This window comes from Spermophilus citellus (genome assembly GCF_964194105.1).
Source record: "Spermophilus citellus genome assembly, chromosome: 9".
Classification (NCBI taxonomy): domain Eukaryota; kingdom Metazoa; phylum Chordata; class Mammalia; order Rodentia; family Sciuridae; genus Spermophilus; species Spermophilus citellus.
In genome coordinates, this window is record NC_138191.1 from 135460034 (window position 1) to 135482044 (window position 22011).

Genomic DNA, 22011 nt, shown 5'->3' on the forward strand with positions numbered 1-22011 from the left:
TCTCAGGGGTGCTCCTTGTGTCCACGCCAAAGCTGAGGAGACACTGGAAGAAACCTTGGCCCTCACCGGGGCAGGGCTGCTCTGGGATTGGTTGTCCCGAAATCATAACCAGGTGTGGCTCCTGTCACACGAAGAGGGGTCTGGTTGGGTGACGCCTCCCCTTTCTGCAGCCCTGGCCTCTGCTGGCAGTGGATGGCAGGCAGTGGGTGGCCTCGTGCCCCAAGCCTCAGTCTGACCCTCCATGCTGAACACAAGCTGGGGTACCCTGACCTTCCATAGGCTCCCAGGTTGCTGTGCTGGTCCTTCCTGGCCCTGTGCCGCTGAAGGTGGGGGTAGCAGGCGTATGGTTCCAGTTACCCCAGACGCCTCCTGGCACCTCATCCCTCAGCTGGGGGTGCACTGTCTGCCTAGATGGCCCTCCTGCCAACGTAGCCCCACCACAGCCCTGCGGTGACCCAGGTGTCTGGTCAGAGGGGTGCTGGCTCTGTTCTGCTCTGCCCCTACCTAGGCTGGGGTACAGGGTAGACGGATGGAGATGCACCCACCAAGTCATACAGAAGAGGCTGGCAACAGGGCAGAGGCTGGTGGGAGCTCAGGGCAGGGCACTCTTGGCCCCATCCAGTCTGGATTTCCAAGGGGCCATTCCACTGCTCTCTGAGCCCTTGGCCTTCCTCCTCAGATGGCTTTCCGGTTCCTCAAGCCAGCTTTGAAGTGAGATGGTCCTGGGTCCAAACGTGAGCTCTATCCTTAAGCTGAACCTCGGTGTCCTCCTCTGCCACCAGAACACTGTCCCCCTCCAGGAGAGAGCCACAATGATTGGGCAGGGCAAAGGTCACTTGGAATAGATGTAGGAGTCTCTGCACCCAAGACCTAGTATAGGCTCTCGGTTGTTATTTTCAGCTTGAAAAATGTGTGATTTTCCCAAGACCCCGTGGATAGATGGGGCAGTGGCTGGTTGGCTTCCACTTCTCTCACCATTTTTATTTTGTGGATGGCTCTGTAACCCCAGCCCTTCCGCCTTTCCCCAGCCTTTTCTGCCCTCAAATCCACCGTGGAGGATGCACAGAGGCTCCCTAACAAGGCCAGAGTCCCTTTGCCCAGGCTCAGCCCACCCAGGGTTTCATGCATGACACCACCATTGGTGTGGGTGACAGTCTGAGGAGAGAGGCAGACAGGTGGGCAACCTGGTGAAGAGGGGCCAGCCCAGAGAGGTAAGAGCCCAGTGGGCAGAGCCAGGCCCCCCAGACAGCTGGAAGGAAAGACCTGTCCAGAAGCTCCTGCCCCCTGACCCCCTGAAAGCTCCCCTTGGGGACTTGGCCCAGCAGAGCTTGGGGACTTGTCTGAGCTTCCTGGCAAGGAGCTGGGTGCTGCCTGGGGGCATCCCCCGGCACCCCACAGGTGCTTCCATTCCTCACTGAGAGACCTGTGGGCCAGCTGGGGCTGACAGGTCAGAGGTCAGGGGAGGAGCTGGAATTGCTCCTGGGGCAGCACATTTTTCTCCTCTGAAAACTTATCTTAGCAAAATGACCACGAAACAATCGCACTCTTTTCCTGGCTTGTGCTGTCCCAGACGGCCAGCCCATCTCCTCAGCGGGGGCTCCAAGGGGGCCGGGAAGGCGAAATTTATAAAATGTCTGTGGGAGGGGAAGAAAGGCGCTTTGTGTGGGGCAGGGGCCCTGGTCATTGGTCAGCTGCAAGGCCCCCGGCCGCTCCCAGAATGCTCCCCTCCCTGGGGAGGGCTGTGCTGGCCTGCCCGAGGCCAGCTCCAGTGGTCCCTGCGGCCCCTCCACGGCCTAGCACTTGCTGCTTCCGGCCTCAGGGACTCAGGTCCCTGGGGCCAACCAGCCTTGGAGGGCGCAGGTCAGGCAGGGAGCCCCGGCCCCAGCATGTTTCTCTACTGGAGGAAGCGGGGTGCCTATGAGCTGGAGGCCCTGCCTGGAGACCTGGCTGAACTGGAGCTAGGGGCCGTGGAGCGTTTCTCCTGGAGCTCCACCCTGGACATCATCGAGGACCTCGGGGGTAGGTGCGGGTCACATCCCAGGAGGACTTCCAAGAGGCTCTGGCAGTCCCGCTGGCCAGAGCTGCAGCCCACTCACCACGCCCATGTCGCTGGGATGGTACAAGCCCCCCCAGTGGCCAGAGCCCCTCCTGGAAGCTGCTGATGAGGGGAGAGGGGCCCCAGCGTGAAGACCCCGAGGGCAGAGGGCAGCCCAAGGAGCTCTCCTTCCTTGAGGTGGTCTGACTGGGCCTGTGGCCCTGCCCCTGGCTTGGGACTAGCAGCTGGAGGACAGTGGCAACAGTGGCCAGCTCTGGGGTTCGGGACTGGACTCTGCCTCTGCCCACCCCACCTCGGAGATCAGACCACAGGGTTCTCTCAGGGCTATGTGGTGGGAAGAGCCCTTCTGGAATGTTCAGAGTCCAGCCTCAGGACGTGGGGCATTTCTGCTATTATCTGCGTTTTACAGATGAAGAAATGTAGGCATGGTGACACTGAGCCCCTCACAGGGAAGGCAGGGCAAGGCTGTGGGGGTCCTGGGGTCGGATTCTACCCCAGCTGTTCCCAGGACAGTGTGAAGAAAACGGGGATGATGTTTGCACCATTCTCAGGAGGGGCTGAGGGCACTCCCCCCAGAGCTCCCTGTCTGACCAGACAGGGGCAGAGAGGAGGGGCCTGGTCCATGCCAGCTGTGATTGTCACTGCTGCTGAGCCTGGTTCAGCTGAGCTGCACTGGTCCCAGCTGTGGGCCTGGTTGTTGGCACTGCTCTGGGACAGTGAGGGGAACCAAGCCTGGCCCGCGGAGGCTGAGCAGAGTGACCACCAGGTCACAGCACCTGGGCCTGGCCTTGGCTCCCTTCTCCGAGGGCCTCCTGCTAAGGCTGGGCGCTGGCCTCCAGGCTGCAAGCCCAGAGGAGCAGGAGCCTCTCCAGGATGGAGCTTCCCCAGCCTGATGTAGGCCCTTCCCCAAACCCAGAGGCCTGTGGCCACCCCGAGAGGGGGTGAGAGTGATTGTTAGGCCTGAAGTCCACGCTGCAAGTGGGAGGGGGTCCCCAGACCAAGTAGGGGTGGTCTGGTCAGGGAGATGGGAAACGCTGCTTCCAGAATGGAGAATGGAGAACAACAGGCGCCTTTGTTAGACTCACCCCTGGCTGTGGTGGACTGGGGATGTGGCTGCTTGCAGGGAGGGACAGGCGCGGTGCCCACTGGGACCCTCCCAGCTTCGGGCACCGTTGGAGGTGTGTGCAGGAGAGCAGGGCTATGCAGGGCTATGCACGGGGAGAGGGAGTGTGTGGCGGTGGGCCATGCCAAGGCAAAACTCCCCTGTCCCTCGTCCAGAAAGCCACCTGGAGGGAGAGGTGGGCTGGGGCAGGTCGTGGGAGCCCTGTCTGCTTATGCTACTTTGGCAGGTTCCTGCCTGCCCGAGGCAGGTAAGGTGGCAGGGGTTCCAACCGGGTCAGAGCCTTGCCTCAGTTCATTCAACCCATCCCAGTTAAGGCCAGAGAGCCCCCTGGGAGCCATGTCCCTTTGCCCCCCAGCACACTGCACTCCCGTGGGGTGGAGGTTGCAGTCTGCAGCTCCTCCCTCCCCACAGCTGTCCTATTTATTTTCTGCCTGGGAGTCCTCACCACTGCTGATGTAGCCTGGAGTTACCTCTGTGAAGCCCCATCCCTTCTGCCTCTGGGGTTCCACAGTGACTGCCATCTTTGGCTCTGGGGCCCCTTGGATCACACGTGCCCGGCCTGCGGAGTGGGTTCTTTAAGCCCTGGCTCCTGGAATCTTCATGCCCACCCTCCGAGGCAGGGCCTTCTTGGTGTCCCCTTTATTCTGGCAGAGTTTGGTAGGAGGGTGAATGGTGGCACTCAGATACATCTTTTGTCTGAGCCCCAGGACTGAGGCTCTGCCCACTGATATGAGCCCATGCCCAGTTCTCCCCAGGCTGGCAGAGAGGCCCTGGGTGGCACAGGGCCTTTGGGTAACAGCACGTGAGCAGATCCCGGGTGGGTGAGCCAGGGCACGCAGCTGTCTGTGTGGGCTCAGCCCTCTGCTGCCAGCCAGCCAGCCCCTGGCCTGGGCCCATACAGGGAGGGTGCTGGGCCACCGCATTGGCCTAGCCCACGATGGGAGTGGGCCTCCTGTGTCAATCATGACTGTCCAGAGGTGGAATTTCAAACCCACTTCTGTTCTTCCATGGGCCACTCTCGGTTCCTCTGAGGAGCCTTGGGAGGAAGCCATGGCAGGCAGATAGACAGATGGGCAGGCGCCCACGGCAGCCTCAGCCAGAGGAAGTGGCCGGCTGGCCCCAGGCCTGCTCCAGGAACTGTGTGGACAGTTTCTCTGGCCCCAGGAAGGAATTCTGAATGTGTCCTCCCACCTCTTCTTTCTGAGCCTGAGGGGTGTGGGTGGACAGGGCAGGGTCAGGATCTCAGGCCCCAAGGAACACCACCAGCCATGGTTCAGGGCCGAGGCACATGCCCCTTCCTCCAGCTAGGGTTCCTCTTAGCTGCCCTACCTTTTAAGTTGCCCCATGGTGCTTTGGAAAGGGGGCCACGGTCACATTTCTTTCGCAGGTCTCCTGGGATGCTCCAACCAGAGTCTGGTACAGGGAGTGACAAATGTCCCAGGACCAACAGTCATTTGACCAGATTTAGGCCAAATTCTGCCCTTCCCCAGACCACTTGTGAGGGGGTCCAGCCCCAGCAGCGCCTAGGCAGCTGCCCGAGCTTGGAAGGCTCCCAGGAAGGCTGGGCTTACGTGGGAGGGGGCGTTCAAGGTTGCAGCTGCTTCCTGGGAGGGGCAGCCTTTCTGTGGCCAGGCCTGGGGTTGGGAGGCAGTGGGCAGAGAGGCTCTGCCTTCTCCCAGCAGAAGGGTCATCTGAGTGGGATGCTCTCAGGAGAGGGGCGCCCCTGGAGAGTGTGAGGGCAGGTGCAAGGGGGCACTTAGGTCACGAAGGGCAGGATTGATTCATGTTATTGTGCCAGGTACCATGGGGGTGCTGTGGCCTGGTGGTTGGGGACACAGCCTTGGAGGGTTATGGAGCTGGGATCCCGTTCCAGGCCTGTCACCTCTGCTTGACCTTCAGAAATTCTCTCTATCCTCCGAGACAGACTCAGTATCCTCAGTTATAAAATGTGGACAATGGTGGCAGCAATAGTGGTGCACACCTGTAATCCAGGTACTTGGGAGGCTGAGGCAGGAGAAGCCCAAGTTCAAGGCCAGCCTCAACAACTTAGCGAGACCCTTTCTCAAAAGAAAAAAATAATGGGGTTGTGGCTCAGTTGGTAGAGCGCTTGCCTAGCATGTGTGAGGCACTGGGTTTGATTCTCAGCACCACATATAAGTAAATAAATAAATAAAGGACAATCAACAACTAAAAAAAAAAAAATTAAAAGGGCTGGGATGTAGCTCAGTGGTAGAGCTTCCTGGGTTCCATCCCCCAGGACCAATAAAAGAATAGAATAGGGTGCTCGCTTCGGCAGCACATATACTAAAATTGGAACGATACAGAGAAGATTAGCATGGCCCCTGTGCAAGGATGACACGCAAATTCGTGAAGTGCTCCATATTTTTGCTCCTGAGTTTTCATCAGAAGAAGAAAGAAAAGCAATGGTGGCATCTTGGGCCCAACGATTAAAGAGCATCTGGGAGGAAGAGCCCATCCGCTGCACAGCCCCTTGGTATTTTGGGGAATAACACTGTGTGTCCCATGTACATCATGTGCGCGATGCAGTTAAGAATACATGCAAGGAGATGGTACTGTCAAAAATAAAATTAGGGGCTGGGGATGTGGCTCAAGCGGTAGCGCGCTTGCCTGGCACGCACGGGTCTCTGGGTTCGATCCTCAGCACCACATAAAAATAAAATAAAGATGTTGTGTCCGCCAATAACTAAAAACTAAATATTGAAAAATTCTCAAAAAAAAAAAAAAAGAATAGAATAGGGACAATGATTGTTCAGAAAAGTTCTGCCGTAGGTCTTTTGTTATTTTAACTTTCTGAGTAGCCACATTAAACAAAAGAACTAAAAACAAGCAGGCGAAATGAATTTAATAATGTATTTTATTTAACCCAACATTTCTTTTTTTTTTAAATTTTTTAGTTGTAGTTGGACACAATGCCTTTATTTATTTATTTTTATGTGTTGCTGAGGATGGAACCCAGGGCCTCACACGTGCTAGGCGAGTGCTCTACTGCTGAGCCATAACCCCAGCCCCTTAACCCAACATTTCACATGTTTCCATTTCAACTTGTGATCACTGTTTAAAAAAAAAAAATCAGTGAGTTATTTTACCTTGTTTCCCCCATACTAAGTCCTCAGGGTCAGGTGTGAGTGCTACTTATGCAGCCTAAGGGCACTCTCTGGACCAGTCACATTGCCAGGGCAATGTGGGGCAGTGGCCAGTGGCTGCCATCTGGGGTTGGACACTGCTGTCTGGGTGCGATGGTGACGTGAGACCAGCTATGGAAAGCAGAGCTCTCAGCAAGTGAGAGCTCTGGTCATCACCTGTCCCTGAAGCCATCTGAGTTGAAAATGATAAGGCAGTTCAAAGGCCTCTCCCAAGATGGGGGAGTGGAGCGGTGGTGCCTCTGGGATTTGGACATGTTGCAACAGGGAGCCTTCCAGAAGGAAGCAACATCAACTGGGGGCTGGAAAGAGGGTGAGATGTCAGCAACGGGAGGGTGTCCTCAGGAACAAATCCCAGAAGGGCTGGTTTGGGGTCAGAAACTCAACTGTCTCCAGGGTGGTGTGAACTGTAGGGAGTGGTGGAGACTGTGGCTGGCGGCTGGTGGCTGGCTTTGTGCTGGTCGAGGATGGACACAGCTCAGGAACTGGAGCCTTCAGGAACACGGTTCCAGAGCCTCCAGGCTCCTCTGGTTTGTCAAGAGAAGCCAGAAATCTGGATTTTTATGTAAAATCTCCTGACTTCTCAAAATTGGCAACCCATTCAAATTCTTTTAAACACTGTGCTCAGCCAAACAAAACATGTGTGCGGGCTAACTGCTGCCTGCTTTGGTAGAGAGTGTGTTGGGGAGGAAGCCAAAGGCGTCCTATGACTATGATGGGGGCAGGGCTGTCCTGGCTAGTGGGCTCTTGTGCCTGGCTGAGGGACCCCAGGCTTCCCCAGCTAGGGGATACCAGGGAGCCAGGAGGTCGGCTGGGCTGTCTCAGGCCCAGGTAAACAGCCTGTGGCACTGAGCTGGGACAGAGAGAGGGCCAGCAAAGGCTTGGGATCTGCCTGGGGCCTGGCTGAGGTGGAGGAGCAGATGGGTCAGAGGGAAGGGTCCCTGGGGAACTGAGGCATGCAGTAGAGCGCTCTGCATGGGAAGCTGCCCTGTAGCCTGCCTCCTGCCTTCCTGCTCTGCTCTGGGGTCCTCTCCACTGACTGGTTGCTTTAACAGATCTCCTTGTCCCTGCTCTACATGACAAGGAGATCTGCTAAGTGACTCTACATGACCTCAGGCCCCCATAGGGGTTGCTGCCTCTCCTGCAACTCTCAGGAGAGCAAATCTGATTGGCTAAGCTGGGCTGAGTGGCCACACTTGGCCCAGCTGGCTACGTCCAGGGCATGACACCACCTAGAATGATATGTCCCCCACACCAGGCCCACCCTTTCTGTGAGGGCTGTGGGTGGGCAGATTGCCTGGAGAGGAGCTTGTGGCTGGCCCCTGGTGGGGATTGCCTGTCCTGGAGTCTGTCCCCGCACCCCCAGTCCTAAGCCCCGAAAGCTGCCAGGGTCTCCACCGATTCTTCTGGATTTGCAGTCACCAGGAGAGAGAGGCTTTCCTGAGACCCAGGAAGTCACAGCCTTGGAGCAGAGCTGGGAGAGACGTCCCTCTGGCGAGCTAGGACAGAGAGCCCGGAGCGTGGCTCTGGCATGCAGATGTATGCCTCCAGCGCGATCACACTAACGCTAAGGGCCACGAGGCCAGGGTTCAGACAGGTAGACCGCACCTGGAAGCATGGTAACAAAGAACTCCAGAGCCCACGTCCTCAGCCCTGTGGCTACTGAGGGCAATCAGAGGGCTGCTGATGCAGGTGGACCCCAGTGGTGAAGGATGACCTGGAGCCTACAGAATATGGAGCCAGAACTCTGAGGTCTTGGGGCAGAAGGGCTAGGACCTGACCTCAGGTTTTGAGGACTCAGGGACCTGGAACCTTCCTGGAGCCAAGGGTAGGCATTTCCCGGTACAGTGTGTGGGAAACTCCCCAGAGCTAGCTGAGGGTTTGAGATCCCCGTGGAAACCCAGATGGCGAGGACGGGGCTGCTGGTTGTAGAGAATGAGAGCCCTGAAGCCCATCCACCCTCAGGTCCCCTACCTCCTGGCAGGCAGGGCTGGGACCAGCCGGACCACTGAACCAACCCAAGGACCTGGTCAGGGTCCATGCAGAGCCATCTGTCCCCACCTTGGCTGCCTCTGCCTCCTCCCTGTTGGTTTGTTGGAAAGCTGAGGAAGCAGAGATTCTGGGAGGGAAGACCATCCTGTGTGGGTATGAGGATGGACCAGGCTGACGAGTGTCCTGCAAGTGCCCATGGGAAGATGCTAGTCTCTTCTCTGGACTGCCAGTGTCACAGTAGACAATAGCTGCACAAGAATCCTGCAAAGGGACCCTGGGCACCTCCCTCCCTCCTAGCCCCCAGGTCTCATAAAGCCTGTGCCAGCTCTTGGTGCAGATGCTCCAAACAGCCCCTTCCCCTTGAGCCTCCTCCTTGCTGCAGCGCAGATGTGCTGCTCCCAAGGGGCCACCTTGTTTTACTGCCCATGGCAAACTCCCTAAGTCAAGGTCACCAGTGGGTTCCATGCACTCAGCCCAGGGCTTGGCACAAGGGAGCCTTTCAGGGGATCCTCCAGGGAGCCCTCAAGGTCCAGGACCCACCACAGTTCCCTCTGCCAAGAGTCCTCCTGGTCATCCCTGAGGGCTCAGCCCACATAGGGAATCTGTGCAGCATCCTGCTGCAGGTGAGAGGTCTCCAGGGGAGAGGGCCGGGAAGCCCACCCCATGCTGGGCTTTGGATGCTGGAGGTGGCCCAGTGGAAACAGGCATTCTATTCTGAGGTCTGTTTCCTGGAGCCTCCTAGCACCAAAGCACAGGGTGGGGTGGGCTAGCGGCACGCAGGCTCGGGACCACTGGCTGTGTCCTTTGGGAGTCCTGGCCACCTCTCCTAGGCTGTTTCTGTACTGCAAAGGGTTCCAAGGATTGGCGATTCCACTTTAAGTCGGAGACCAGACAAAACTAAGCCCGGCAATTAGAGGCGCCCCTGGGGAAGCAGGGGCGCCCCTGGGGAAGCAGCTGGCACGTGGGGGCCTCCCGGGGCTCGGGGATGCTCCGCTGCTTGGCCGGGTGCTGGTTATTTTGTGAAAGTTAGTTTTGTGGGGACGAGTTGAGCTGTGGTCTCCTGGCATTTGCCCTCCAATAAAGTTCTAACGATGCAGACCCCAGGACAGGCGCGGGGCCGCAGCGGCTGCTCTGGGCGCCGACCCCACCTCTCCCTGGGCCGCGGCGCGGGGGGCGGCCGGGCGGGCGGGTCCAGCCTGCAGCGCGGGGTGCAGCTCCTCGCCCCCGCAGGCCCTTCCGGGCCTGGAGAAGCGGCCGGGAGCGGGGTGGGCGGGACGGCACCTGGACACACCCCGCGGTTCCGGGGAGGCGCGGTGCGGGTCCCAGCGGCTCCTCCCGCCGCCACCTGCCCCGCCCCGCCTCCCGCCAGCGCCGCCGAGGCGCTCGGCCTCCGGCTCGTCCCGCTCGGCTCCCGCTCTCGGCGCCCCGGCGCGGCGCCGGCTCCATGGGTGAGTGCGGGGCGGAGGCCCGGGGCCCGCGCGCAGGCCGGCGAGGGGCCAGGGGCGCGGGCGGGTGGCGGCGGGTGGCGCGGGCCTCCCCTCCCCCTGCGTCCTGCCGCCGGGCCCTGCCCCCTCCGCCGCGACGCCCCGGCCCCCGGGAGGGGAGGCGGCTTGGAGGGGCCAAGTTCAGGGTCAGAGATGGCAGCAGGGAAAGGGGGTCACCCCAGGACTCTGCGGGGTGGCCATCCCTGGAGAGAGTGATGTGGAGGGCGGGGCGAGAGGGCATCTCGGACCCCTGGAGTGCCCCTCCCCCCAGCGCTGCTGGGATCCGGTGGAACTGGGGCCCCGGAGGTCACCGAGCTGCCCCCTCCCTCCACTCGTGGGACAGAGGGAGGGAGTAGCTTATTTCCAAAGACATTTCTCCCCATGGAATCTGGACAATTTCCCTGGGGAGCTGCAGCAAGAGAAGGTCTCTGCAAACAGATTCCAGGCAGATAAGTTGGCATTTAAAAGAGAAAAGGACACTGACCTCCTTTGAAGGGAGGAGAGAGGAGACCGCCCCACCAGTCCCCTGGTTGGGAGGCCACAGAAGCCCAGGAGAGCCTGGGTGTCCCTGCCTGACAGATGCCCTCTGCTCCTCCTCCCCAGACGACCAGAGCCCAGCCGAGGAGAAGGGACTGCGCTGCCAGCACCCGGCCTGCATGGACAAGGGGCGGGCCGCCAAGGTAGGGAGGCTGGACAGCCGGGGTACTGGGGCAGAGGGGACGGGGCTCACACTGCCCTTTTCATCCAAGCCCCGGATGTCCATGGAGCCCTGGCAAGGGCACGGCAGCTGGGCAGCACTGTCCTCTGGATTCAGAGGTGGTAGGGCCACAGGGGCTGCTAATAGGGCAGAGGGGCTGCTCCTGGCTGAGGAAAAGCAGAGTCGGGGGACTTCTGAAGAACAGAGAGCAGCCTTTGGCTGCACTGGGGTTCCTGCAGCCGACCTGAGGGGCTGTAGCCCTGTGTCACAGAAGTGGTCCTCAAGTTTTGTTCCAGTGACCACTAAGGGACTTGATGAGCATGACTGTGGCCATGGGGATGCTAAAGGGAAGAGGGGGACAACTGGTCTTGGAGTTTGAGGGCTCAGGATGGTGCAGAATGTGAATCAGGGAAAAGGGGGCCAGGAAGAGGGGTAAGAGCAAACATAGTGCCTGGGTGCTTCTGCTTACCCACACTGGGCTCTGCGCCACATGCTTTCTGTGCCTATGCACTGCTGTGGCAGCTCTGCAGGAAGGTATTGTAACCCTGTTTTGCAGATGAAGATACCAAGGTTCAGAGAGGTCCTGTGGATTGGCTCAAGCCTCATAGCTCATGAGAGATGGAGCCAGCCATTGAACCATGTTTTAGGCACCCTCCTCCCACGTTTTGATGACAATAGTAATAATTGCTGCAACCCACTGTGTTGGGCCCAGACTCTAAGGACGCACTGAATTTTCTCTTCTGAGATGGGTTCTAACCATATTCCCACATAGAGATGGGGAGACTGAGGCTCAGGGAGGTGAAGTGGCTACCCAAGGACAGATGGTCAGCAAGCAGGAAAGTGGGACTTGAACCCAGTGCCTAGGTCTGTAATGCCAGAGCCCATGTGCCTAACTACTCTGCAGCTTAGCCCTGCCAGCTGCAGGAAATCTGAAATGCCACCCCTGCCACCCTCCCCTCCCCACCCCCCCACCAGACACATGCACATTCATCTTGTACAGGAGGACCACGGTTAGAAGGAACATGGAGGACTGTTCTGGGGGCGGGGAGAGGAGGGGGTTGCCTCCAGTTGCCGTGGTCACCGGGCACGGGGGCGGCTGTGATGTCAGATACAATCTGCTGGCTGGGATGGTGCCTGGCACTGGGCTCTGGGGTTGGCTGGTTGCCTCTCCCCCAGATGGGGGCTCCTGGCAACACACTGGCTCTGCTCCCCACAGCAGACCTCCTGCCAGGGCTCCAAAGCCCTGAGGCCTCTGCCTGACCTCAGGGGTGACAATAGGGCAGAGGCACAATGTTCCAGTTCCTCCCCTGGGCCCTGCTTCCAAGGCAGGTCCCCAGGAGGCTGTGGACAGGGATAAGGGTGGGAGGACCCAGGCTCTGAAGAGATGAGGCCTCTGAGAAGAGAGATGTTTGGAGGGACCTGGGGCTCAGCAGCCTCTAGATCCCAGCAGCAGCAGCCACAGGGTCATCCAGTCTGCAAAGGGGGAGTCTGAGCCCTGTCACTTCTGCGACCCCCATGAGCCAGTTGGTACAGACTGATTTCAAGAAGAGAGATGCCTGAGTGATCAGAGTCAGGGGGCCAGTCTGGGAGGACATCTTGGAGGATGGGGCCTCTGGTGGTAGTAGGAACAGGGATAGGCAGAGTGGAAGGGGGGGACAGGGGGTGGGGGAGCTGCCACAAATGCACAGGTGGAGGGTGAAAGGAGGCCAGGGACACTGGGGTTTTGTGAAGAGCAAAGAATAATTTTGGGTGCAGTGGTGCACCCCTGTAATCCCAGCTACTTGGGAGGCTGAGGTAGGAGGATTGAAAGTTCAAGGCCAGCCTCAGCAACTTGGTGAGACCCTGTCTCAAATGAAAAAATAAAAAGGACTGGGGATGTTGCTCAGTGGTGGAACACCCCTGGGTTTAATGCCCAGTACAAGAGATAAATATATACATCAATACCATTGACCATAGAACCTGTTACTGCCCCAGCACATTTATAGCCAGGCAGGGTGTTAGGCCTTTGAACTGGTTGTATGAATCTCATGAAAGACTCAGGGAAGAAGCATCACCCTTATTACCTTGTACCTGTGAGGAAACCAGGGCCCAGAGAGGGGAAGGAACCTGCCCACCCGCACAGCATGACTAGCAAGTTCACCTACAGGGAGGCTTGAACCATTCTTAACGCTCTCCAGCCACTCAAGGAATGGCTCGCAGGAAGGGCCATCTGCAAACAGGGTGGGACTCTGGAGGTTCTGTTGGACTCTCCAGCGGGCCTGGACTTCTCAGATGAATCAGCTGCCCCACCCCTACCTCCTGCCCCTGGAGTTCACAGTGGGGTGGGATGGGCAACCAGGATGGGATTCCTGGGGGAAGCAACTGGATTCCTGGGAAAAGGAGGTAAAGAGGTGAAGGAAAGCGAGAAGAGTAGGGGATGGGGACCGGGGGCCATAAATAGCAGGTGAAGCCAGGGGCCACGGGGAGGGACTTGAGGAGAGGGAGGCAGGCTGGACCAGGAGCACCCTGCATGCTCCAGAGACCCCAGGAGAAAAGTGGTGTCCCTGCCCATCTCCAGGATGAAGATATGTACAGCAAGTCACACCTGTGAGCTCCAGGATCAGCCCTACACCCTGCAGCTGTGTGGCCCTGGGCACTTCATTATACCTCTCTGAGCCTCAGTTTCATCTGGAAACAGGCATCAAACTTTTGTGTTGAGGATTAAGAGAGACCCATAGAGAGGGCTTTGCATAGAGCATGCCATCGATATTCACGGAGCACCAATTGTGAGCACAGAGCTCATCCTCAGCAAGGGAGAGAGTCACCCCTAGACTTTGGGGTCACCACATTTGAAGGGACAAAAGACTTGAGGGTGTTGGCCCTGTCGGGCATAGTGCTCCCACAAAGGTAAGATCCTAGCAGCCATGGTTGTTCAGTGCCCACCACGAGGCACCAGAGGAGCACCTCCAGGCCTCCTCCCACCCAGGCAGGAGGGACCATGCCTTCACCACGTTATAATGGAGGACCCCAACAGCTGGATGGAGTGCCCGACTACCAGGCTCTACCTGGTCTGCCGGCCTTCAGCGTTCCCATTCCCAGGGAGTAGTAGGGGGCAAGGGAGGTGACTTTTCCTCCTTGGCTCCCAAGGGGGTCGTGGTGGGGCACTAGTTCTGGTTGATATGGGGAGGAGTTTCCAGCATTGCCTGCGGCTGCCCCTAGGCACACTCAAGCAGGTGGCACCGAGAGGCCTGGGAGTTCCCTTCCAGCACAATAGGGCAAGGGCAGGGATGAGAGGGGTCCACGGGGTGTCAGATGAAGGCCAGTGGGCTCTGGGCAGAGGGGAGGAGTGGGCTGGTCATCGAGAGAAGCCGCACAGGACGGGTATTGTCCCGACAGTGCTTTGCCAGGAAAAGACAGAAGACCAGGTGCCCCTGGGAATAGCCAGGTTTGGGGAGCTTTGGGAGTGGCTGGTCCCTCTAGATGCCCGGCAGCTGTAGACAGGCTGTGGTCTTATCTACCTCTGAAGGGGCTGGGCTTTGCCTAGGTAATTTTGGGGAACGGGAACAAAGGAAGGCCTGGGGCACCCGGCTCATCAAGCAGGGACAGAGGAGACCGCTGCCCTTCTGGGGTCCAGCCCCAAAGAGTCAGCGTGTGCTAGGAGGGCCCTGGCAGCCTGAGGTCCTGAACTGGGAAGGGGCCAGAGGGAAGGCAGAGGCTTCAAAGTGCAGGAAAACGCTGGGGACTGAGTCTCGCCCCGCCCCGCCCCCGCCTCGCCCCCTCGCCTGGGAGCAGTGCGGGGAGAGGGCCCTTCCCCCAGGCCTGAGCCTGGTTTTTCTAAACTCTGGCTGCAGGGAGAGCGGAACTTCAAAGGACTGACGGCCCCCTTGCCAGCCATGCCAGGCGAGGGCCAGTTAAAAAGGAAGGGCCCCCGAGAAGGACTGCGTTTCTGGGGCACTGCGGAGGGACAGGTCAGAGAACAGCCATTGATGGAGCAGAAGGAGCCTGGTTTGGCCTGTGGGTCCCTTCGCCTGGGCCCCTGGGGAGTCCTCTGGCTGGTTAGGGCAGCTGCCTTCGCCAGCCCTCGCCCCTGCACGGGTGAGCATCTGTCTGCAAGTCCAGGTTAATGACCAGGGACTTAACTTTCCGGAGATCTGTAAAGGGCTGGGCCCCTCTGGGACAGCGGTGCCTCCAACCCACTCCCCCAAGCCGGCCTCCTGCCACCATCTGGCAGGGTTCAGGCGCCTGGCCCTTCCTGGGGCTCCTGTGCACCCCGACGTTACCTGTGGCCTACTGCGATTTCCCTGGGTCTGTGTCCCTAGTCCTGTGGCCACTCCGGTACCCTCGCCCAGCCCCAACCACAGGCAGGTGACCTGCGTCTCTAGGTGAATCTCCCTGGATGGTGGGGGAGGGTCTGGGCACCATGATCCCCTGAGTTAATGGTCAGAATCCCAAGTCTAGGGCCCCACCAGGTTCTAATAGGGCCCCCGCTGGCTCCATTTCCATTTACTTGAGTTCAGAAGGGTCTCACTCCTGCCCCACCGACTCCAGTAGTCGGCCCAGTGGTGTGGTCATGAGGAGTCTGTGGGACTGTGGCCTTGTTGGCGCAGTGGGGGATCCTGGGGCCGCCTAGTCTTGTCTGGTGGTTGAGTCCTGTGCCACTTACCCAGCTCCATCAGGAAGACCCATGTCAGTCCTCTAGAAGCCAGCAGGGGGCGCAAGAGGCTGCACCTGGGATAGTTTGGGGAGATGGGAGGGGCATCCATGAACCCAAGGGAGACCTTGGCCTGTGGAAGACCGGAAAATGGGGGCCAAAAGGGTCCTTGGCCCTACAATTCCCCAATAACCTTTCTCAGGCTTGGTGTGGCAGTTCCCTGGTGTGTATTCCTAGTCCCTGTCCCTTGGCCAGGGACATCCCAGGATCTATCAGCCACCCTTATGTAGTAAATTCTGGAAAAATGGCCTGTGTTCTGGTCACATGGAAACTGCTGCCCAGTGTGGGAAGGGAAGGGTAGGTGGGCCCCAGATCCTTTTTTCAGTTCCCTCTCAAGAAGCCTTCTGGGTGGCCCTGGGGAAGTGGGTACCAGGTGCTCACATGCTGCTCTCAGGGGTCTGGCACATTCCACAGGGTTCAGCAGAAGAGTTCACAGCCCCTTCCTCTTCCCTTAGCCTCCATTCTGTGCCGGGACCTCCCCAGAGGACCGGGCCTGTGGGGTGGCCTAGCCTGCCGAGAGGTCTTCTGGGCCCACCTTCTGCCTTAGTAAATGTTCTGCCTCTGAATGGGTGTTGGGACCCAGAGGACAAAGAGTGAGGCCCAGGCTGAGGGGAGGGAGGAGCCCGTGGGCCTTGTGCAGTGAAGACAGATGCCCTGCCTGGCCAGCCTGCCCGTGCATGTGGGCTCCACCCTTGGATTTCTGAGGTGGTGGGTGCGCCTTGGGGCCAGCAGGCTCCCAGGGTAGTTTATTGCTGCTGGAGAACCCCCGGACAGGGGTACCCCTCCACCAGGGAGCCCCGGCTCTTGGTTGTAGGCTAGTTTGCTGTGGGTGGAATGAGGAGCTGCTGTTTGTCCCCACCCCTGAGCAGCTGGATCCCAACCATCATGGGGCAGGATGCTCTGGGTTGCCCTTTGCTTTTTGGGGGCCAAGGAGCTGGTGCTAGGGGAGAATGGCCTGGGGCGGGGGATGCCTTGGAGAGCAGGATTCCTCAGCCTTAGCATCTGGTTTCTGAGTATCAGTTTCAGCAAGCCAGCCCTGGCTGGCCTGGGCTGGGCTGGGGAGAGGCTCCCTCCCCAGGGAGTCAGGGGCCAGGACTTCCTGGGCCTGCTCAGGTACCCATTTCCCCACTTAAGTGCTGCTGACCTTGGGGCAAGTCCCACACACTCTCCCTAGCTTATTCCTCTGTCAAGTTGGGGTAGTAACGTGTCTTCTTCCTGGAGTCTCTGAGAGGAGGAATGGGCTTTGCACAAACTCCTGGAACAGGTGTGATGGCACTTGGCAGTGCTCAGTGGAAGGTAGCTGTCTGCCTGTGAGGCAGGGGCCAGGGGCTGGGGCAAGATCACCAGAATTTGAAATGGAAATTTACCTGTCCAGGCCCAGCAGGCCAGAGGTCACAGATCCTAAGAGGAGGGAGAGACCCTTTGGTCTAGCAGGGGGGACGCTGTGTTGACTGATGGTCAGAAAGTGATATCCTGGTTGAGATGACCCTATCCCTAAGTTCTGCTGTGGCTGAAGAACCTTCTTTTGCCTTCATTCATCCATTCTTTGATCTCATCTACATGGAGAACACCCCTGTGGGTCAGTACCATGGGAAGACCTGAGGACACAGTGAGCCAGCTAGCCACGATCCTGGCCTCTGTCAAGGACATCCTAGTGTGCAGTAGCACATGCCTGTGATCCCAGTGACTCAGGAGGCTGAAGATAGGAAGATTGCAAGTTTGAGGTCAGCCTCAACAATTTAGCAAGGCCCTAAGCAATTTAGGGAAATCCTGTGTCAAAAATAAAAAGGGCTGGGGATTGGGGCTGGGGTTTGGCTCGGTGGTAGAGCGCTTGCCTAGCATGTGTGAGGCACTGGGTTCAATTCTCAGCACCGCATATAAATAAATGAAATAAAGGTGCATTGACAATTAAAGAATATTTAAAAGAAAGGGGAAAAAAAAAAGGCTGTGGATGTTGCTCAGTAGTTAAGCACCTTTGGGTTCAATCCCTGGTACACAGGGGAAAAAAAGAGGCTAGGAAGGAATGAATTCAACTTCAGGTGACTGGGAAAAGGAAAGTGACAGTTTTGCTTTAAAAAAAAATTTTTTTTAGTTGTTGATAGAACTTTATTTATTTACATGTGGTGTTAAGAATCGAACCCAGTGCCTCATTCATGCCAGGCAAGTACACTACTACTGAGCCACTGCCCCAGTTTTTTTTTTTTTTTGGGGGGGTGGGGGCTTGGGGAGGTAGCATTAAGTTGGAGCCCGGCACCAGTCATTTGAAGATCAGGGGTGCATGGAGTTCTAGATGGAGCGTGCAGGGTGAAGGCCCGGAGTTAGGTGAATTGTTAGGGACCACCAGCAGGAAGGCCAGCCACGGTGACCATCCTCTGGGCCCACCTAGGAGGCAAAGTGGGAGCCAAGCCATGGTGGGATTTTATTCTAAGCAATTTTCCAAAGACCTGCCTGGCTGGGCACAGTGGCTGTAATCCAAGCTAGTCCGGAAGCTGAGGCAGAAGGGTTGTAAGTTCCAGGACAATTTAGCAGTGAGCCAGCTAGCCACGGGAAAAAAAAAATTTTTTTTAAAGGCTGAGGATGTAGCTCAGAGGTAGACCGCTTGCCTGGCGCATGCAAGGCCTAGGTTCAATCCCCAAGAAGGTATACACACACACACACACACACACAGAGATCTGCCTGTGGTGTGGACAATGGATGACTTGGCCTTTGGGAGTGGGGGTGGCTCTTGAAGCCTCCTGGCCCCTGATAAACGGCTGCCCCCTCCAAACCATCTCACAGACCCTTGCTCCTCACTCTCTGCATGTATCCAGGTGGAGGAGGAGCTGTCTAGGATTGGGTGGGCTGGGTGGCCCTGACTGGGTACTGAGGAGTATCCCGAGGAGGCCATTACAGGCCTGGAGTTGAGGTCTGGTTTTCGGCCCTGCCAGTACCCTTTTAGGTCTCTGTGTCACTTCATCCCCATGTGATGAGTGGGGATAATAGTGCCTACCCGCTTCCTGGGACTGAGTGTGAAAGCGCTCAATGGGCACCTAGTGGGAACCCCGCACCCCATCCAGGCTCTGCTCGCGCCCCCTGGCGGTGGGGACCCCGCCTGGAGCAGAGGGACCTCTGGCAAAGCCGAGCTGGGCTGTGGGTTTTCCTGACCGCGGGCCCGCAGCCCCCAGCCGCCCCTACTCCCGGCCCGCCCCTCCGCGCCACCCCCAGGGGTCCGGGGCCCCGCGCTCGGCCAGCGCTGCGCGCGGGGCTGGGATGACCCTCGGGAAGGCCTCTGAGCGCAGGATGTGGCGGCGGGAGGCTGGGGTCCGAGCGGAGGGGCGTCCCCGGCTGCGCGCGGACACGGACCCTCCGGGAGCCCTGGCTGGGCGGGGGGCGGCGTCTCCGGGACAAGGGCGGGGGGCGCGGGGGGCCGTGCGCGAGCTCCGCGGGGTGGCCCGGCCCCGTCCCCGCGTCGCGCTCGGCCGGGGCGGGCGCGGCCGCACAATGGCAGGAAGCGGGGCTCCGCGCGTCGTCCGGCACAGACCGCCGCTTCCTCCGGCCGCCATGGGGACAGGGCCCGGCGTCTCCGGGCGCCGAGCGGCCTCCAGGCCGGGCCCCGCGCCGCCTTCCCGGGAGCCCGAGTCCCTGTGCGTCGGGGGTCGCGCCCGCGCCAGCGTCGGCCAGGTAGGGCGGGGGCGGGGCGGTCCCCAAGCAGGAGGGCTCCCCCTGCCCAGCGGGCCCCTTGTGCCCGTCCTGTGTGCGGACACACCTGCCTCCCGGGCCCTGGACGGGTCCCAGCCCCGCGCCCTCCTGGGCACACAGGCCTCCCTTCTGCCTCTGGCCAGTCCTAGGTGATGGGGAGCCTGGCTCCCGGTGCCCCTGGGCGGCCTTGGCTGTGCTCCCAGGCCCGCCACCCTCCCACCTCCCTTGCTATTAGGAAGGCCTTCACCTTTGGAGGTGTGGGACCTGCCCGTTCCGTGGTTTGCAGGGGGTGGGGTCTCCCCTGGGAACTTATTGCACCCCACCTGGGGCTCTTCCTGGGCTGTCAGAGGTGCCTACCTGAGGGGTGTTGATGGGCAGGCAGGAAGGGTGGGGAGGGGCACCCATGTCTGAGAGAAGGGTCCAAGAACCTGGTTTGGAGGACAAGGCAACTCAGCTTAAATGTTGGGGAGACTCCTGGCCCTTTTTGGAGCTGGGGAGGCCTGTGGTTTGGACATGGGCTGTGAGGAAGTGGGGAGGGGAAATGATCCACAGGAGCTCTGCCCACCCCAGCCTCAGCCCCTCAGTGGGCTCCTGGTTCTCCCTGGCAGGGTTGTGTGTGTGTTCCTGCAACTTGCAGCTTGGTCCTCAGCCAGATCTGCATGGTTAAGTCTGGAAACACCTGGCTCAGGTCCTAGTCTTGAGCTTCATGGTGTAGCTGGTGTTTATTACCCTGGGGGTGCCCACAAGACTGGAGGGGTGAGGTTTTGGTGCATTGTAGCTGCAGCCATGGTGGTGGTGGTCACCAAAGCTCATTGCAGGGCTGGGGAGTGACTCTCCAGGCCCTCAAGGGAGCCCAGTGCTTTATAGTAGGTGCTCAATAAATATTTGTTGAACACTGAATCTGCTTTAAGGAGTGGATCTTTGTGTGAAATCTGCTGTTTATTGGATTGGTTTAAAAACATGATTGTGGCACAGAGTCAGAGACTTGGGCTGAAAGGATCCCAGGGACCCTCCTCAGGACCCTACAACCTAGCAAGGCACTTGCCAGCCATCTCCTGCCCCCACACACCCACCTTGGGGCTGGGGCCTGGTTGGCCTGCAGTGCCACCCACACTGGCACCTAAGCTGCTAGGGTTAGGAAGAGGTTAGAGGGGGAGCCTGTGCCAGGCTAGCTGCCCAGGCTGGGTGCAGTGCAGGGGCTGCTGAGCTGGGAGACTGGGGACCTCCTGGGAAGAGGGGCTGAGTAGTGTCTTTATCAAGAGGAGACGCTGGGAGCCTGGGGCCCCGAGTCTGCAGAGCCAGGCTTTGGCAGTAGTGCCTGGGGTGGGGTGGGGTGGGTGAGTGAGACAGTAAGTTAAAGCAGGAGCCAGGAACAGCTGTAGTGGCTGAGACCCACACCCCTGCCTCAGGCCCTGACAGCCACTTGTGAGGGGCACAGGAGTGGGGTCATCTGGCACTTGGGCTGCCAGCAGCAGTCTGAGTTATAGTGTCCATTGCTGCCACCCAGGACCCAGCTCCACAAAAGGTAGACCCCTTAAGCAGGATCACCCAGTGATCACCGTTTCTGTGCCCTGTACCCTTTTCTGTGTAATGGAGGAGCGAGGAACATAGGGCCAAACAATGAGCATCAAATGAAGATGAATTTCTCCTGTCCACAAGGCCCCAGGGCTGACATGTGTCCTGTCTCCTCCACTCATCTCTCTTCTCAGATGCCTGAAATGGTATGAGTGTGATTAAAATCTGGGATCTAGAGTCACATACATTGGCTTCAAGTCCTGACTCCATTGGCTATGTGACTGTAGGTAAATGACTTAATCTCTCTGAGCCTTACTCTTCTCTTAGATAAAATAGGTCTAAGAACCCCCTCTCCCAGGAGGAGAGGGTGACACATGTAAGACCCTCAGGGTAGCCCCAGACACATGAGGATGGAATCACCAGTGGACCTCAACCTTTCCCACCTCCTCTTAACCTCCCATCTCCTTCCTGGGGTCAGCTTCTCTGCTGTCCAGGCCACCTTTGCCCTGTCTGTTATCTTGGAAATCTCTGATCTGGCTCTCCCCAGCCAAAAACTCTTCAGTGCCTCTCCACTTTCCCAATTAATAAATTAATCAAGTGTAGTTGAGGGCTGTGAGTCAGATGGGTGAAGACGTGCAGTTGCGTAGGTGTGGAGGCAACAGAGTAGAGTAAGGAGATGGTCAGGAGAGAACCGGAGCAAGGTCAGGGGCAGAAGGGCAGGAGGTGGCTTTGCAAGTGAAGATCTGCAGGAGAGGAGGCAGGGGTATGTGCTTTGCCATCTGGGGGACCAGCAAATGCCAGGTCAGAGCACAGACAGGAGGCCGGCAGGTGGGGCAGAGCAAGCCAGGACAGATGTGTAGGACAGGGCACGTCTGGCTTTTGTGGGTGTGAGATGGGAGCCATTGGAAGGTTTAGAGTGGATGGAATGTGACTCCTCTTTGCACATGTTCACTCTGGCTCTCCATGGAGAAGTGGTGGACAGGGCCAGGGAGAAGAGTTGGGAGGCCACTGATGCCATCTGGCTAAGTGACAGGGGCATCGGCGGGTGTTGAGGTTATAGAAACTAAAGATACAGCCAACAGAGTTTTCAGACTGACTCGGTGGAGGTCCAGAGTAACCCCAAGATTTTTCGCCCAATGTATTAGTTTCCTGGAGCTGCTGTAACAAATTAGCACATCTGGCTTTAGAACAAGAGAAGTTTGGGGCTGGGGTTGTGACTCAGTGGTAGAGCGCTCGCCTAGCATGCCCGAGGCACTGGGTTCCATCTTCAGCACCACTTAAATGTAAAATAAAGATATTGTGTTCACCTAAAACTTAAGAATAAATATTTTTAAAAAACACGAGAAATTTATTGAATTATTTCTGTTTTATGAGACAGGATCTGGCTTTGTCACCCAGGCTGGCCTTGAACTTATGATGATCCTGCCTTGGCCTCCCAAGTAGCTAGGGTAGTAGGTATGTGTCAACATGCCAGGTAGGAAAAGGGACTTTAGAGGATGCAGTAAGATCCCCAGTGGCCTGTAATCTCAGCAGCTCGGGAGGTTGAGGCAGGAGGATTGTGAGTTCAAAGCCAGCTTCAGCAGAAGTGAGGCAGTAAGCCACTCGGTGAGACCCT

At 58.3% G+C, this 22011-nt stretch overlaps 1 protein-coding gene across 5 annotated transcripts in view; it reads left to right on the plus strand.

The window, feature by feature from the left end:
• The window catches only part of PLEKHG5 (pleckstrin homology and RhoGEF domain containing G5), a gene marked incomplete at its 3' end in the record, with an annotated part of 45591 nt that overhangs the window by 11743 nt on the left and 11837 nt on the right, over positions 1–22011 (plus strand). For 2 of the 5 annotated variants that reach the window (XM_081305464.1, XM_081305465.1), the window contains exon 1: positions 18588–18863. In XM_081305464.1, coding sequence (XP_081161590.1) covers positions 18684–18863 — 180 coding nt within the window. In that variant the 5' untranslated portion in view covers positions 18588–18683. Of the gene's footprint in view, positions 1–1739; positions 2020–9438; positions 9781–10419; positions 10497–18587; positions 18864–22011 lie in introns of those variants that run through there. The other 3 variants (XM_081305463.1, XM_081305466.1, XM_081305467.1) reach the window with 3 other exon arrangements.